Source organism: Myxocyprinus asiaticus, chromosome 21 (genome assembly GCF_019703515.2).
Source record: "Myxocyprinus asiaticus isolate MX2 ecotype Aquarium Trade chromosome 21, UBuf_Myxa_2, whole genome shotgun sequence".
Lineage (NCBI taxonomy): Eukaryota > Metazoa > Chordata > Actinopteri > Cypriniformes > Catostomidae > Myxocyprinus > Myxocyprinus asiaticus.
In genome coordinates, this window is record NC_059364.1 from 25904032 (window position 1) to 25923072 (window position 19041).

At 38.9% G+C, this 19041-nt stretch overlaps 1 protein-coding gene across 5 annotated transcripts in view; it reads right to left on the bottom strand.

Moving 5' to 3' along the window:
- Positions 1 to 19041, bottom strand: part of LOC127412489 (inactive ubiquitin carboxyl-terminal hydrolase 54-like) — an 80173-nt gene that overhangs the window by 33738 nt on the left and 27394 nt on the right. For all 5 annotated transcript variants that reach the window (XM_051648892.1, XM_051648893.1, XM_051648891.1 and 2 more), the window contains exon 2: positions 5938 to 6550. In XM_051648892.1, the coding sequence (XP_051504852.1) occupies positions 5938 to 6084 (147 nt within the window). In that variant the 5' untranslated portion in view covers positions 6085 to 6550. The remainder of the gene's footprint in view (positions 1 to 5937; positions 6551 to 19041) is intronic.

Sequence of the window (19041 nt, forward strand, 5' to 3'; positions counted from 1 at the left end):
TTAGTAGAGAGAATGATCTTTCATCACATTCCCAGTGGGTCAGAAGTTTTCATACAATTTGTTAGTATTTTGTAGCATTGCCTTTAAATTGTTTAAATTGGGTCAAATGTTTTGTGTAGCCTTCCACAAGCTTCTCACAATAAGTTGCTGGAATTTTGGCCGATTCCTCCAGACAGAACTGATGTAACTGGAGTCAGGTTTGTAGGCCTCCTCGCTCGCACACAGTTCTTCAGTTCTGCCCACAGATTTTCTATCGGATTGAGGTCAGGGCTTTGTGTTGGCCACTCCAATACCTTGACTTTGTTGTCCTTAAGCCATTTTGCCACAATTTTGGAGGTATGCTTGGGGTCATTGTCTATTTGGAAGACCCATTTGTGACTGAGCTTTCTTCATGGCTGATGTCTTGAGATGTTGCTCCAATATATCCACATCATTTTCCTTCCACATGATGCCATCTATTTTGTGAAGTGCACAAGTCCATCCTGCAGCAAAGCACCCACACAACATGATGCTGCCACCCCCATGCTTCAAGGTTGGGATGGTGATCTTTGGCTTGCAAGCCTCACCCTTTTTCCTCCAAACATAAAAATGGCCATTGTTGCCAAAAAGTTCCATTTTTGTTTCATCAGACCAAGGGAAATTTCACCAAAAGGTAAGATCTTTGTCCCCATGTGCACTTGCAAACTGTAGTCTGGCTTTTTTATGGCGATTTTGGAGCATTGGCTTCTTCCTTGCTGAGCAGCCTTTCAGGATATGTCGATATAGGACTCATTTTCCTGTGGCTCTAGATACTTGTCTACCTGTTTCCTCCAGCATCTTCACAAGGTCCTTTGCTGTTGTTCTAGGATTGATTTGCACTTTTCGCTCCAAACTACATTAATCTCTAGGAGACAGAATGTGTCTCCTTCCTGAGCGGTATGAAGGCTGTGTGGTCCCATGGCGTTTATACTTGCATACTATTGTTTGCACAGATGAAAGTGGAACCTTCGGGCATCTGGAAATTGCCCCCAAGGATGAAAAAGACTTGTATTTGTAAATTTTTCTTTTGATTTTCCTATGATGTCAATGAAAGAGGTACTGAGTTTGAAGGTAGGCCTTAAAATACATCTACAGGTACACCTCCAATTCAGTACACCTCCTATCAGAAGCGAATTGGCTAACTGTCTAAAGGCTTGACATCATTTTCTGGAATTTTCCAAGCTGCTTGAAGCTGCAGTTAACTTAGTGTATATAAACTTCTGACCCACTGGAATTGTGATATAGTCAATTAAAAGTGAAACAATCTGTCTGTAAACAATTGTTGGAAAAATTACTTGTGTCATGCACAAAGTAGATGTTCTAAACTAAATCTGTGGAGTGGTTAAAAAATTAGTTTTAATGACTTCAACCTAAGTATAACCTAAGTCCAAACACCTGAAGGTACCATTTTCATCTGTACAAACAATAGTATGTAAGTATAAACCCCATGGGACCACGCAGCCATCATACTGCTCAAGAAGGAGACGCATTCTGTCTCCTAGAGATGAACCTAGTTTGGTGCGAATAGTGCAAATCAATCCTAGAACAACAGCAAAGGACCTTGTGATGCTGGAGGAAACAGGCAGACAAGTATCTATATCCACAGTAAAATGATTCCTATATCGACATAACCTGAATGGTTGCTCAGCAAGGAAGAAGCCGCCACTACAAAACCGCCATAAAAATGGCAGACTACAGTTTGCAAGTGCACATGGGGACAAAGATCTTACTTTTTGGAGAAATGTCCTCTGGTCTGATGAAACAAATATGGAACTGTTTGGCCATAATATCATCGTTATGTTTGGAGGAAAAAGGGTGAGGTTTGCAAGCTGAAGAGCACCATTCTAACCGTGAGGCATGGGGGTGGCAGCATCATGTTGTGGGGGTGCTTTGCTGCAGTAGGGACTGGTGCACTTCACAAAATAGATGGCATAATGAGGAAGGAAAATTATGTGGATATATTGAAGCAACATCTCAAGAAATCAGCCAGGAAGTTAAAGCTCAATCGCAAATGGGTCTTCCAAATGGACAATGACCCCAAGAATACCTCCAAAGTTGTGGCAAAATGGCTTAAGGACCACAAAGTCAATGTAATACCTCAATCCGATAGAAAATTTGTGGGCAGAACTAAAAAAGCGTGTGTGAGCAAGGAGGCCTACAAACCTGACTCCGTTACACCAGTTCTGTCTGGAGGAATGGGCCAAAATTCCAGCAACTTATTGTGAGAAGCTTGTGGAAGACTACCCAAAACGTTTGACCTAAGTTAACAATTTAAAGGCAATGCTACCAAATACTAACAAAGTGTATGTAAACATCTGACCCACTGGGAATGTGATAAAAGAAATAAAAGCTGAAATAAATAATTCTCTCTACTATTTCTCTGACATTTCACATTCTTAAAATAAAGCAGTGATCCTAACTGACCTAAGACAGGGAATGTTTGCTACAATTAAATGTCAGGAATTGTGAAAAACTGAGTTTAAGTGTATTTGGCTAAGGTGTATGTAAACTTGTGACTTCAACTGATGTGTATATATATATATATTTAAACCCCTCAGCAGACAGTGATTCACCATTTTCACTGTGATTCAATGTTTTAATTTATAAAAGTCCACCATCCATTTGCTCAGACATGTACACAAACACCTGCATACTAAACATTCTCTGTCAGATTGCACTAACTTTAGGAGACCACACAGACACTGTGCTACACAGAAGCCACATGATGCAAGAGATGCATACCTAACAGCACCATATAAAGTCATTAGAGCCCGAACGATATGGGATTTTTGAGACCGATACCGATTTTAGAGGGGGAAACTTCACCGATTACCGATATGGTCATAGCTCATTTTTGAGCTAGAATGAAAACAGACTTTTTCTATGTGGATTGTGCAGTGATTTTGCACCGATATAACTATGCAAAGGTACTCAGGAGGCTGCTTTCTTAAATATTTTTATCAAAGAATATTTGACATTATTATTATACACTGTCAACAAATTCTAGAAATGAACACTGAGAAAATAAAGAATAAATAAAAATACAATAAATAGCTTAATAAACATCACTACTGTTAGTATAAGTCAATTGCTGACCATTTAAATACAAAATGAATAAAATAAAAATCAGTACTGTATCTTTAGTATCAGTCAATAATAAAAATAAAATAAATAGCTAAATAAACATCAGGGGCCGGTTGCACCAGCTATACGTACGTTACAACTTAGCCAAGTTGTGGCATAAATGGGCACTAAGTCACAATTTACGCTCTAATAAATATTTGAGCGTTAAACCATTAAATTTATGTAGGTCGTAACCCTACGTATAAACTAAATATATACGGCTGCCTCTGACCAGGAGTAACTGATGGAATAAAAAAGCAGACTCATTTAATGACATCAATGAGCTCATGTTTTGGTTGACAGGCTTTAGTCATTTTGACATATATGATAGTGTTGGCATTTACATTCATTTACATTTACGAGAGAGAAAAAAACAAACAAAAACTTACATTTAAGCGGCTCTTCAGCATGAAACCGATCTAACGGTGCCGTTTTAGGGTGCATCGTCCGGTGTCAAGTTTCAACACATTCAAAATATATAGGATATTAAAATTAATAAATGTCTATTTTTCCAGGCTGTTGTATTAGTATTTATCACCCCTCATTTATTTAAGATACCGTTCCTATATATTATTTAAACAGGGCAAATATACTATTTATTAAATCTACTTTTATTACGTATCCTATTTTAATGTCTGGAAAACCAGACTTTTAAATATTAAATTTTATAAATGCAACAACTGGAATTGTTCGGTTGAAGGGGGTACCAAACTGTGAATCCTAAACAAAACAGTTTGGTGAATACATGTTTACACGCTGACAAGGTATGAAAGTAGCTACGTGGTTAGCTAGTTAGCTATAAGCTCGTTGCCAAGGAAAGTAAAAGATGGACTTTATTTACTTTCCAGCATTGTGTCTCACCAACTAGGTAACAGCGAAGCATGAAATCAACACTCACCACACACAATCCACCACCGCACTGCTGTCTGCTGAGCTGCAAAAAGACGCTCTGATGTTTACCTTTCAATCTGCTACATTACTGACTGCACTGACAAAATATAGCTGGCTAACAGCAAACACATGTTATAAACAGGAGTGACATGGTTGTCAGGGACAGGCTTAACATTATATTAGTTATATAAAATGATGGGGTCACTGTATATTAACTTTCCATTATGTATTTCACAAACTAGTTAGCAATTTAATGAGAAGAGAAATCCGCACCGCTTAACTCTGCCCTGTCTGCAGAGCCACCATCAGCTCAGTCAGCTCTGTAAACAATGGAGTCGGAGCGTGCTCTGCTGGACAAACTACGCTATGACACCAATTCTAAAGCACTGTTTTCTGACTTATATTTTCTGAAAAAAGTTTTCATATTGGCGCATATCGGTAAAATATACGGCGATACAGATATATCGGTGAAAAGCTAATATCGGCCGACCGATATATCGGTTGGGCACTAAAAGTCATATTTCATCTGAACATGAGTACCAGTAGTCATTTCTGACTCATGAGTCACATCTTTATCTGAGCAACTTTACAAGAAATACAAGCCACTGATTCAAGTATAAGAGAAGATAAGAAAGTACATTGTGTGTATGCCTGTGTGTGGCTCATGTGTAGTAGGGCTGGGCGGTATATCGACTTTTTAAGGTATATCGATATATTTTCAAATGAGATATAGGATGAGACAATACAGTTTATATCGATATAGTTTGATGTTGCGTTGCATAACCCATTTCTTCCGTAAAGCCGTGCCGTGTTTGCATCTCTCCTCTTTCACACTCTCCGCACAACTTTACATGTGCTGGTGCTCTGAGTACACTATTTTTTTTGTTCTATAGTGGGGGGGTTTTCTATCCATTGCTTTTCTTTTGTTATTTTATTACTGACTGTTTACTACTCTTGAATAATAACCTGAGAACTTAATTATTTTATAATTAACAAATTAGTTAGTGTCAGGCTATTATTTGTTGTGGTATTGAAGCTGGTATCAAAAATCATCACATTTCACTAAAGACTACTGAAATTTTGGTATTGCGATAAATGTATATATTGTATATGGTAGATCTTGCTGCAGTAAAATTATGGAAAAGTAGATCTTATTCCATAGAAGTGTGAGCACCCCTGCTGTAAATGATGGTGATTGATCCTTTCCTTTATTTGACTACTGTGCGTACATGTAACAAAAAATAACCTCCCCTATCCTGCGCAGTTTACATTTATGTCCCAGAGAATCTAGTTGATTGCATAGGTATAATATTATTAGGTTGGCCATGTCTTAATATTAGAAAACATACAACAGAAACTCTGACTTTACTTAAGCATGTAACCGATACATGTCCTTTTTTCTCTCTGGACAAGTAACTTTTTTACTCGGAAAAGTGAATGACCAATTTACTAGTCCGAAGGACAAGCACATCACAATACTTGATGCTGAGCCCTGCATGCCAACTGTAGAGAATGCCATAAACAGGTTGCATCCAAAAGTGGAAGCACTTCAAATCTCTTCCACCATTTACAACAGTAACATAAACTTTAGTATGTGTTAAATTTCGTGCTGCTGCTGCAACCCCGGCTGCGAATCCTTTGCAGCCCGAAAAGTCTTCTGCCCCGAAACAAAGTGCGTTGCAAGCTTCATTTACAATCTCACATGTGGCTTTGACTTACAACTAAACATTTAGTCCACTTTGTAGAAAATACTGAGATAAATATCATGTTTCGCCATTCAGCCTAAAAATACAAAGAAATTAATTTTGGACCATATCGCCCAGCCCTAATGTGTAGTATGGCGAACGGTGTGTGAATGAACATGTTTCCATGTTTTAGTTAAGGCATGAACATATGTCCTTTTACCTGGAGAGCGCTGTTCAGGAAACAGCTGTTCTGTCCTGGCTCATTGATGAGTCCTTTGCTAGGGGCGATTGATGTCATGGTCCGTGGGGTGAATATTCCCTGCAACCCACTGCTGCCAGATGCAAAGTAGTTTCTTTTCCATGACATGGTGGAGGAAACCTGTATAGTTCTAACTCATCTCTCCTCATAACAACAATCTCAAATTCATCTTCTCAAAAAAGGCAAGGAGTAATTCATTAAAGCGTTATATCTAAGAGAAGTGTGTCAAATATTCAAGTTAAAAACTTATTGAAACAAAAAAAATATCCAAATAGTTTCTTCTGGGGAAACTGCGTTTATCCAAGGGTGTTGGCTTCTTATTGTCCTCTTGCATCAGACAGAAAAATGCTCTCTCTTGCAATTGTTAACTACTACTTCTCTCAGGTAATTGGTTGTGGAATTTCACACTCGCTCTACACATAGTTTTCTGGGTTGTGGAAGGTGTGGTGAGCTTCAGCTTTCTGTGTTACTCCACTAAACAGTAGCAACAGTGTGTAGACTGGCGGCATGTGTCTTGTCCTCTTGTTGCTTGTAAATAAGTCTGCAGGGCGTGAATCTTCACAACACTGTAAATCTAGGGGGGGAAAAAACGAAAATAAAAATGTTAACATCTCTACACACTCAATCCAATTTAATGGAACATTGACACATGTAGTGATTTGCAGCGAAAAATCGACCAGAAGTCATTCATTTTCAATGACAGTTTGCGGTTTCGGAGGCATAAGTGACAGCAATTGCTGGGGCTGCACAATTAATCTAATAAATAATTTAGATTACAAATACAGTTGAATATTCAACAAATCAGGGCCTAAAATTAATTTCTGAAAATGAGGGGGAATTCCCTCCTTACACAGCTCATATGGGGGGGATCAAACTCGTAACACTAAAACGTCTGAAATTTTACCACAAACTCACCTAAATCTCACTCAATTCCTGTATAGGTCAGAAATCAACTTTTTCAATAAGGGGCAATATTTGATTTCCAGGGTCAGTTTTTTTTTTACCTTTACAAAGGCAAACATTTTTCTATTCTAACCTTATAAAATGACCCTGTCATCCTTTAATTATTTCAATTTTAATAATAGCATGTTTCAGTAATTACAAAATTGCATGATTTGTACATTGCATAATGTGCATTGTTACTGAAACAAAACTTTTTCATTCAAATTTTTCCAAACATTTTGTCAATTCAATTAACATAGCCTATAAAACTAATGCACTGACATAGAGGAGGAGATGACAGCATTTCTCCAGGTTTGGAATGAGGAGCTTAAACTTAACAACTCCTATTGAACTCCAATTGAATAATAAAAAAAAAATACATTTCACAATGAAAATTAGTCAGAGATTTGATTCATATCCTAAAAGTGGTTAATGATTACTATTAATGATAAATGATTATTGTATTATTAATCATTATTGTATTATCATTTATTTCACATCAAGGCTATTTATTCAGATATTATTAATATTATTATTAACTACATTGTAGCATTTGGTAACATTATATTTTGTGTTCTCTCAGACATGATTAACTTAATAAATAAAAAACATCCATCCCTCCCACACTTTTGGCTTCTAGCAGGTGAGGAGGCTTTTCAAACAGCGAGGTGCATAAGTGAGATGAACAGATGGGCAGGTAAGTAGGCTATAGACAGTGTTATTTACTAAGACAGTATATTTTCAACAGAAGGACCGAACGGTCATGTAATTTAGCGAGTGAGCACGACACCGAACTGTTGTGGAGCGTGAGAAGTGAGTGCCCGTTTGTGCACGTTTATGGTGCAAGCATCCGCCACTGACTCTACACAACAGACAACACAAAACAAATTATGTTCAGAGAAAATTCCAGTGAAGATCATGATGTATGTATTTGGAAGTAGGCCTATAGGCTATCAGATGTTATTAAAAAAAATACAAGAACTCTTTGCGGGGGGCATTTTTTGCCCCCATATTTTTAATTTAGGGGGCATTTTTGCCCAGAGCCCCTGTTAATTTCCGACCCTGGATGGACAGATGGAGATGAGAGATGTAACAGGTGTTTAAGTGTCTCTCTTCACCATGCAGCTGGTACACAAAGCATTTTTGGTATTTCTGCCTTTCTTCTCAACGTACTGCATTATGACTAATGATGGAGCGCCAAGATATGACAAAACTATAGATCACTCCAACATCATGTTTGCAATGTTAACAGCTTTGTTCATTTTTAACAGGAGCGATAGTTTTATCTTGTCACTTGCTAACGGAGACGCAGTATAATGCCATTTGCATGTCGAATTAACAGGTTTAGAAAAGTTTATACATCTATAACATCTTAAGTTCAGTAACTATCCAACAAAGCGCTCCCTCACTGCACGTGCTCACAATAAACTCAACAAGCGCTCAACGCACTGCTGACAGCTGCATGAGAGAGAGAGAGAGAGAGAGAGAGAGAGAGAGAGAGGAGAGACAGAGTGGATTTACTTGCGCATCTTCTGGAGTTACAGTTTGATACAAATACAAGTTTATTGATTTGATTTGTTCATCTGTATCTATTGGTTTAATAATTCGCAGCTGCACTGTAAAGTGAATAAAAGTGTGCGGGACTTTCCTGCACTATGAATGTGGAACTTGCGGGAATTATTAAAATTGTGCGCAACACCCACAATCCCACGATGAATTTCAGGCCCTGATAAATAAATAGATACTATGTTAAAGGGCTGATCTTAGCCTCCATATAACCCTACGAAACGCGTCAATTTGGGATCAAATGGACATAATGCAGCCTAGTAATTAAACATGGGTTTCTTAACACTATACATAGCGAATCAGCAAATAAATAATTCTGTAATACTGAATTGGGAGGTTAAAACTAACCCTAACCCTTTAATTGGGAACAGACTCGCTTCAGAAAACACAAACCGCAAAGTCTTGACAACGTAGCTGTATAATTTCCTTTACAATCTGATACACTCAGATCTCATCCTGCTGGCTAAAATAACACTTGCTTGCAGACAAGGATTTATCTGTTTGTCCACTCCAAGCCAGCATTACAGAACATCCTTCGTTGAGTGTTGCGGATGGACAGTGATCTCAACCCACCTCTAACAGGGCAGGGCACGTAGTCCACAAATGTACTTGTGACTGCTGCTCCACAACATGACTCATAGATCTACCTCTCCGACACAGCACTCTGACATAACTCTAGTGCTGATCGATTATGACAAAAAAATCTAATTGAGATTATTTTGAAAAATATTGTGTCTGTGATTTGAACTGCGAAATGATTATTAACATTAAAAAAAAAAAAAAAAAAAAACTTGACCAAAAATAATTAATTGGCAAACATGCTCTACTGCCCGTAGAAACACTGTTCAAGAAAGGGTGCTATAGCTATGCAGGCCTTTATTTTGGCGGAATCTTTTATTTTGGTGGTACACAGCAGGAAGTAAGAGTTGACAATGGCCTTTTAATGCAGAGAAATGCTCTTATCCACTCTTCTCTATTTGATGAAGGATGCACTTCTCTGCTAGTAAAACAGTACGTTCTTTAGGTATGCATGCAAGAAGTATTAATAGATTCAAGACATACTTCATCCAGGGACATGGGTATTGACATTGATACTGTACTCTGGTTTTGTTAAACAAGCACCAGGAACAACTTTCTCACCACAGTCTTGTATAGGTGATGGATAATACACAAGAGAAACAAAATGCTCTATGACCTACAACTTACTTTTTAAAAAGATTAATTAACAAAGGAAAAAGTGTAGGATGCATTTACCTCAGCTGTTGTTGCAGATGGTAGGTCAACATATTTTTGGAAGTGCATCCTTTTTTGAGAGGAAAGTACTCAAACATTAAAAGTTTTGGCTAGTGTTTGAACAAAGAGATATCAATATTCAGTGGCTGTACATAATTACTTATTTCTGATAATATTATTAAGCTATATTATTAATCGAGCGATCGAGCCAAACAGAGTGATCAAACCGTCCTCTTTTGTGCAAAACATCATTCAAAGGCTTATCGCCCTCCCAATTCCTAATTTCACTGAATCATGGGCCCCGTTTACACCTGGTATTAAGATGTGTCTGAGGCACGCTGTTTAGCGTGTGCAGACTATTTATATAAATCAATTGCAGCATTTGCAGTTTGATAATCGCACTATGTCACATGCCATTTCGATTTTATTTCGATTAATCATTCAGCCTTACATAACTCTGTAAGTGACGTAACAGACGTGGCTCTTAAGCCAGTCTCCCACAGGCAGGCTTATATTAGCAGCACTTGGCCTGCCAGTGCACTTGCATTACGGTGAGGAGGAGGATATGGTGGACCATCGTCCTTAGTTTTAGCTAAAGCTCCTGGTAGGAAGTTTAAATGCTGCAGCTTCGAACAGTTCCTCAAAAGTTTACAAATCTGCCTATGTCCTTCAGTGTCTTATGTGCTTTTAACACAAGCAGACTTGAGGGCAGTTTTCAAGGAACAGAGCCAAATAAAAAAGAGAGAGGGAAATCACAGAGAGAAAAGACATAGGCCAAAGACAACGGACTAACAGGAAAAGGCAGACAGGAACAGAGATGGCAAGAGCTGTTGCGAATTGATGAACAGAAATGTTTTTTTTTTTTTTTTTTTTTTTAAAGAAATGAGAGAGAAGAACTGAAGAGAAAAATTCTACCAAGATGTGTGTTTACCTAGCCCTGAGTCACCAGCTGACCTTGCTCTGCTTAAGTCACTGGGTTGTGAGTCTGTGTTTATGGCTTTGAAACCGCATAAATGCCTAAACTCGCTATAAAAAAAAAAAGCTGTCTATAAACCACAGGGTAAAACATCCTTCTTCAAAGAACATGTCTAAACTTTGGGCCAGATTTGTCAAAGCTTTTAGAAGGTACTATTAGAAGTGTATCTTTAGAAGATATATTTTAGAGTTTTTTGTCATATGATCAGTGATGTCTAGAATGCCAAACGACTAGTGGAAACCCTTGAAAATGACTGGGCAATGAGGAAAGAATAGTGGCCAAGAAGTTATCATTCATTTGTTTTAGGATAAACTCTACATAACTTATGCAGTCAGGCAATTCCAGCATTATGGACGTGACACTTCAAAATTAACATTACATATAAAGTACTCATGACCAGTATATTGAAAAATTTGAATGAATAATCATAGACACCTGCAGATAAGAGTTTTCACTCTAAACAAGTTTTCTTCCACTTTAGATCATGAAATGAACATGCGTTACGAAAGTGACTAACATAGACATGAGTTTATGGAAGACTGCACATTTTGTAAAAACTCTGTGAATTGAAAATCCCAATCCGGAAATAATACTAGCCACATAATGTAGGAGGGTTGGCACTCATAAGAACATGTAAGATTACATTTTTATTAACTGTTGTTTTCACATAAATGGGGAAAAACCGTCGTTACGGACGTGACAGTTGTGAAAGCAGAACTTACATGATGAGGGGAAAACCATCCAAAACATTAAAAAGTTGTAGACTTTGTTCTCTAAGACATCTGTCCGATATCCATCAAGGCTGCATAATGAATTGTAATAAGACTAAAATCACAATATGGCCTTGCATGAATTCTAAGCCGCAAAAGGCTACATTTTGAAGTCTGCATTGAAAGCTTCAGACAGTGATGCACGAGCGTGTGTTGCCCTGGTGGGAGTAAAGAATAAGCAGAACATGCAGAGTAGCACAGCAATATTAGATTGTTTATCATTTAACAATTCAAATTGCAACATTTTTCAAAATGGTCCCTTCCTAAATACAAGCTATAGATGTAGTAGCTTGAAACGAGTCACAGATCAAAGCCAGTCAGTGATCTGTCAGAATTATAATAGTAAAGAACGAGCTGTGGAAGTTTATGATTCTCTCATTGACATACACATGATTTGATATGAAGTGTCCGTAATGCATTTTTATAAGTATTTCAAGTAACGAAGGGAGACCATTTGAAGCGAAAAGTTATCCCATCAACATGCGCTACCCAGATGGCTTTCACGGTTGCGCACTGTCTCCGTGTTTTTTTTCGCAGAAACACAGAGTCTCCCCTGGGCTTGAACTTTACCGGCCATTGTGGCTAGTTGTATTCCAAAGTCACTAGCCACCGAGCATTTTCACTAGCCAAAATCCCCCATCCCACAAACTGTAACTGCATTCATGAAAAAATACCATTGTTCTTCCATTTTTTAAACAGTGGCATTTTTTAAACATTGGCATTTGTAACAATAAAGGCCATAACCACCAAAGTGGCTAATAAGAGTGACGGAGTTCTACATGCATTTGGTGGGTGTTGATTTCAAGCACTGCATCTCCCACTGAATGCGTTTAGATGTGCTCTACGATATGGAATAGCCTTTCTGTGGACCCCCCTCCAGTCAGGGCCCCCCTCAAGCCCAGGCCCGGGACAAAAGGTCCAGTTGTCCCCCCTTATCGGCGGCCCTGGGTGCACCCCTCATGTGAGGTGGATAAACAATGGCATTTCCTAAAAATGAATGGCACTACCCTCAAAGTGCTTTACATAGGAAACACGGGACTCTCCTCAACCACCACCAGTGTGCACCACCACCTATGACTATGGCAACGGCAGCCATAGTACGCCAGTATGCTCACCACACACCATTAAAATTAATTCAAGCACTATAATACATTACAATATAGACATATATCAACAATTTAAACGAGGTTTTGTGCCTTTGATTAAAACTTTATTTTTCTATGGTATGGTTAACATTTTCGTGGATTTGCTCAGTCCTATCTGATGAACCCAATGACAATTACTGACTTTTCTGCATGACATGTACTGTTCACTTTTTAAAGGTGCAGTGTTTAATTTCTGTGGCATCAGAGGCACCAAACCATAAAAATAATAAAAAATAATAATTATGCACAGCACCTTTAAGATGCTAGTGAGAGAAAATAATTGCGTTTCAAACATCAACATACATACAAACACTCAATAGCTAATGGTGGATCTGGGAGGATTTCACCTCCCAGGTATGCTGTAATGTTTGGCCGGTAGGGCATGAAGTAGGTCGAATGGCAGTTCAAGCAGGCGGATTAGCCCGATCAGACGATGGATTATCCTGTCTGGCTGAAAACAGAACTAGCAGTGTCTACTGTAAGGTCCTCATTAGCTCCCAGACAGTGGCTGAGACGGTCTTACTAGGCCCTGAAGTAACTTTTTGTAAACAAGGGTGGCCACATGGTTTTGGTGAGTCAAAAGCTGGTAAACAAGCATGTCTCAGAGTTTCACTCAGCGAATCTGGATTCGCAGATCATGTTAAGTCATCAAAAAGACAAGATTTACTGTGGATTGCTGCTTGCCTATTTCTAATGCCAGGAAGGTATGGAACAAAAATGTAATTCATCTTATTATACACAATTATAAATTGTATGCCTCTGTTCCCTGAAAAAGCAAAAGTAGGTTTAGTGATCAAAAAGACCAATTAATTTAACTGACTCTGTAAAGACAGCCTAGTACAGGGGTAGAGGCCGGTCTCTAGATTTCCTTCCCAGCAAAGGTCCGGACAATAACTTACATGGTGTTAGTAGTCAGCATAGCTATGAAATGACATAAGGAATGCTCATTTTTTTAAATAGTAGGCCTAACTGTAAATTTCCAAGTTGGCAGTAATAGTACTTTGTAAAAGAAGAAATCAAAAGTCTCTTTAAAACTGGACAAGGATTAGGACATTGGGGCTCCAGACACAAAGCCAACGTAGATGGGTTTGGGGGATCTTCTACCAAAAGTTTAAAATATTTCAATGAGTTCATCAATCGAGAGCACTTTGTTATAAATATTAAAAGATAAAATCAACTGTTCATTTTGAAGCAATTTATCTGAATATCTGTAGATACTCAAGGGATACAGGAGGCCTTGTGACTATTAAGGAAATATATTGTTTGGGGGTTCAGAGGTATCCCTTGAGGGAAAATTTTGAAAATGTAAAAGTCTGGGGCCTGGGTAGCTCAGCGAGTAAAGATGCTGACTACCACCCCTGGAGTCGCGAGTTCTAATCCAGGGCGTGCTGAGTGACTGGGTGACTGAGTGATGGAACCAGTCCGAGGTCCGGACCTGGACAGCGGTCCACTATTTGGTGACTGCTGGTCTAGTATGTCAAAACACTGCTACTACTATTAAAAGGAGCGTTTTAGTAATGTACAGAAGAATTTCTTTCAGAATGACAGACAGAAATACATTACAAAGCCAAGCATGATTGTATTTACCTGACAGCATGGGAACTTGCAAACAATAAGTACCTACTGTATTTTTCAAATGGTAGCCTAGTACCACAAATACAGTTTTTTGGAGCACATGAAAACATTTAAAAGATTTGAAAAAAACAAAAACATTTGCACTCACCCGGTGCTTACATAGAAACCAATACTGATGGCATTAGGGTAATGCACATATAAAAACTGAGTTTACATAAAGGCCATAACATTTTTATAATTTCACATGTTCCATCAATTCCTGGCATTCAGAAAAACATGTGGTGAAATTTGGCTTTTTATCGAATGCGCTCTGCCCGTGTTCGGATATTTACTGCACATACCGGTCTGATAAGCTTCAGAGTTTCTCATACCGCTTCCTTTCCACCATAAAAACAAATCCTTGTCTGTTGGTATGCTTGACTTAAACATGAACCGAATACCAATAGAGCAGAATTAAAAAAATAATCCAAACATTACAAGTATAGTCACACTTGGCTTTGCTTGAAAGCACACACAGATGCCATCATGTCTCCTCTCATCCAACAACTTGACGACACATATCCACAGCACCCCCCAGTGGACTCAATTGTAACACGAGATATGGTGAGAGATCCAGAGGGAAAGTTAATTTATATGGATAATTCAATGTTGTCCACTGCACACAAATGTGCAAAGGAAAATTAATTTGCAATATTCGAGTAGTGTTTTTAATAGTTGACTAGCTGGTACAGAACGAGTTCTCGATTAGTCGATTACTCGTGCACATCCCTACTATAAACTGCATGGCAAAAGTTTTTGCATATAAATGCTTACAAATGGATTCCTGCACAACAAAGCTTAAATCCAAACCCTTCTCAATCAATACCATCTAATTTGACTGAGAATGTGGGAGGCAGGATAAAGCTTAAACTTTTCTGACAATTGCTCCCATGGCAGTTGGTCTCTTTGCTGTTATGCAACAAGATAGTCTATGGAACACCTCAAGCTCTTCATCCCACTGTCCAGAACAAGCCTCTAATCACATATAATGCTTCTACCTGGCCTTGGTCCAGCAACACACTACTCTACTCTCTGGCCGACAGGCTGCAATACAACAAGCAGTAAGCCCAACTTGACTTGCCATGGTATCATAATTTTCACACCGGTGCGGTGTTCATGTTCAAACCTTCTAGGGAAAACTAAAGTTAGTGCTGGAAAAGGTGTTAGTGAGGCCAGTATGAGGTGCTCACCTTGCAGTCTGTGTGGGTCCTAGTGTCCCAGTTTAGTGATGGGGACAGTATACTGTAAAAAGACATCATCCTTTGGATGAGACATTCTCTGTGGTCATTAAAAATCCCAGGGCACTTCTTATGTCCTGGCCAAATTACCCCATTGGCCTTTATCAATCATGGCCTCCTAATAACCTCTATCCATGAATTGGCTCTTTCACTCTACTCTCTTCTCTCCACCAATAGCTGGTGTGTGGTGAGCATACTGGCGTACTATAGCTGCCGTTGCCATAGTCATAGGTGGATGGTGCACACTGGTGGTGGTTGAGGAGAGTCCCCTGTTTCCTATGTAAAGCACTTTGAGTGTAGTGTCAGAAAAGCACTTTATAAGTGTAAAATTCATTCATTCAAGAAGTTTCCGCAGACTGGATTCAAAATGCAGTAGTAAAACTAAACTCGCACACTAAACGACTGAGGATCCCACACTACCCGACTGTCAAGCAGATCCGATTGGAACAAATCACGCAGAAACACACTCTCACGTTACTATGAGACATGTGAATGGTCTAAACAAACATGGATGAACGGGACTTGACTGCTGCTGCTGTTGATGCTGCTAATCTGTGTCACAAAAGAAAAGTGCCAAGCACATTTGGGTGCGATCTTGGGTGGGAAGACGCAGCCAGTGTGACCTCTAAAGACTGCAATGAGAGTTGGAGGCATGTAATGTTAAAAGTTATCTAGTTGGTGCTTGTTCGCCATTTCCATTTCATGAGCTTTGTTGCCCTGCATACTCAGTGTCCATTGGCTGATCACTGTAAGACTTGAGATTTGAGTCATGAAGCCTCACTTACTAATAGATTTACTCTATAGATGGCGCTAAAATATCAAACGCATTTGAGATACTCTGACTAGATAGAATCATAATCTGAGGGTAAGAAATCATACTCTGTACCATTACAGTATATATACAACACAATATTTGGTAAAATCTGTTAACTCTGACTGGCCCAAAATTTGAAGACTGGAGCCGATTAGCATCAACGAGCACTGACTCGACCTGACTGCAAATCAGGCCTAACATTGGTGTTAAAAGTTAAGTAGTGTAATCCAGCCTTTACTCTCACTCATGTTGTTTCAAACCCATTTGACTTTCATTCTTCTGTGGAACACAAAAGGAGATGTTATGCAGCCTCAGTCACCACTAGGGTTGCAAAGGGGCGAAAAATTTCCGGAATCTTTCCAGAAACTTTCTATGGGAAGTTAAGCTGGGGAATTTTGGAAATATTGGAAAAAACTTTGGGCACTTGGCTATATGCTGCTGCATCTTTGTGGCATTCTTAACATAGATCTTGCACAGTATTTGCAAATGTACACAGCCTTCTACATTGGCTGAAATGTATCCACACATCAGATGGCGTACGTGGCATTGTTATATAGAATAAGATTAGAAAAAAGCTTGTAAAGAACACTAATGCAATGCCATGCACAGATATATAAATAGTTAGCTAAACAATTGGAATATTCTGGAATGGTAAAAATATTTTACAATTGATGCTGGCCAATGAATAGAAATAGGCTAGATGAATAGATGAACACTCCTCAGTCAGCATGCTAAATCAAACTATAAACTACATTCTTGTATGATAACAGAAAACTGGCTAGCATTAGGCAGAAGACACAGCATCACAGTTGAGCTAGCTAGCACCATGATATCTAGCCTCTTAAATTGTCAATGAAATGGTGTTAGCTAGCTTACATTTAGCATATCTGATTTACTGGCTAGCTAGCTACTGTGTAAACACATTTTGATTTAGTATTTGCTAGTTAAACTTTAATACCATAGATCACAAATATTTACCCTAGTAATATCATCAAAACTTACTTGACTGGATGTAGTCCTTGGGCTCAAATGCAGTAGTGTGGCTTCAATAGTTCTGCTGTAGTAAGTAGACTGCAGTAAGTAGTGTGCTGTGTGCATGTGATTGAGGAATACGCAGGGTAGAAATTCAACTGAATTTGCATTAAATCTGGTTGTTTTAACCAAGATTATGCTGCAAGATGTTTTTTTTTTTCAACTACATTCAAGTTCCCTGTTATATTCTAACTTGCAATTTTGCAAATTTCCAGTTTATTTCCATTAATTCCTATATATTCCCGTTAATTACCATGAAAAGTTTCCAACTTTGAAAATTCCAGGAATTTTGCAACCTTAGTCACCACTCAGTTTTATTGGATACTTTTTCCATACAATGAAAGTAAATGGGGACACAGGCTAACATTCTGTCGAACATCTTCATTTGTGTTCCACAGACGAAAAGAAAATCATACTGGTTTGGAACAACATGAGGGTGACTAAATTAAGATGGAATTTTCATTTTTGAGTGAACTATCCCTTTAAGTAAAGCACTAAATACAGGAAACCGGTGGTAAGGGAGTCCCTGGATGCCTTGACACAATCCAGCATAAGGTGTCACAGGATTATTCCTAGAGTTACAGACTCTGCTGGGAACTGTGATGCCCATTTAGCCATCAGGGGTGAGAGAATTCCATCCCTCCCAGCCACCACCTCTGACGCAGCTATCTGATATTTTTAATCCAGCAGGGCACATTTGTGCCACTAGTGAAGTCTGTAATGTCTCACCGGTGAGAAGCTTCACACCTCTTTGCCAAAACTTCACATGAACCAGCAGTGAGAAAATATCCAACAGGGACAAAAGCTTGAGGGAAACATGTCGCCAGGCGACAGTGTGGTTGGATGAGACCAACAGTCTTGGCACCCTATTTCTATAACTGAAATTGAATGATAAACAAGTCAGTTATCTGGCCAAAGTGTTGCTACAGTTTACTTTAGTGAAAGTGATTTAGAGTCCATTCCGTTAGAGGGATTAAGCTATTTTATCTCTACATGCTAAATAAACAATGCTGTTTGGACGGATAGTGCACAGGCTTGCATGCAGCTAAAGCTATGTTTGGGATTTTCTCTGTCCAGTTAATTATATTAATAAGACATTACTCTGCTTATGTAATCAGCCTTAACCTACATTCAAAGACCGCTTGTGGAGTACAAAAAGACAAGAAAACCTTGAACAGTCAAACTAGCAGCTTTAAAAGTCTCTGGTTATTTTATCTTCTGAGGGAACACAATTTCAAAGTTTAGTAGGACGATAGGAAACAGAAAGAGGCCCATCCCCGGGTGATATGCTCTCCACCTTTTCCATCAGTCCCTGACTGACATCATTCCACAGCAGGAGCCTGGTGCTGAGGAAGCACAGGTCCAAGCTAGAGCGCAGTTATTTTCCACTGTAGAGAAAAAATACAGGGTGGGTTGCGGTTGCCATGGAAACCAAGGCCCGATGCTGTTTTTGGAAGGATGAGGTGCAAGCATATGAGGTGGTCAAGCAAAGGATACAGCCAGACACAAACACTGTCCTTATGTTTATATGTCCTATTCCAATATATACATCCAAAATGAACAAGATAACTTAAGCATTACCTGAATAAAAAAAACAACAACCTCATGGCATAGATCGCAAACCAGGGGATCAGAGGATACGACCCACAGTTGGAGAGTTTGGTTGTTCTCCTGTAAGCATGAGCCAGTGAGCATCACTTTGGCCTGGCACAACCAACTACATTTCCCTCGAACC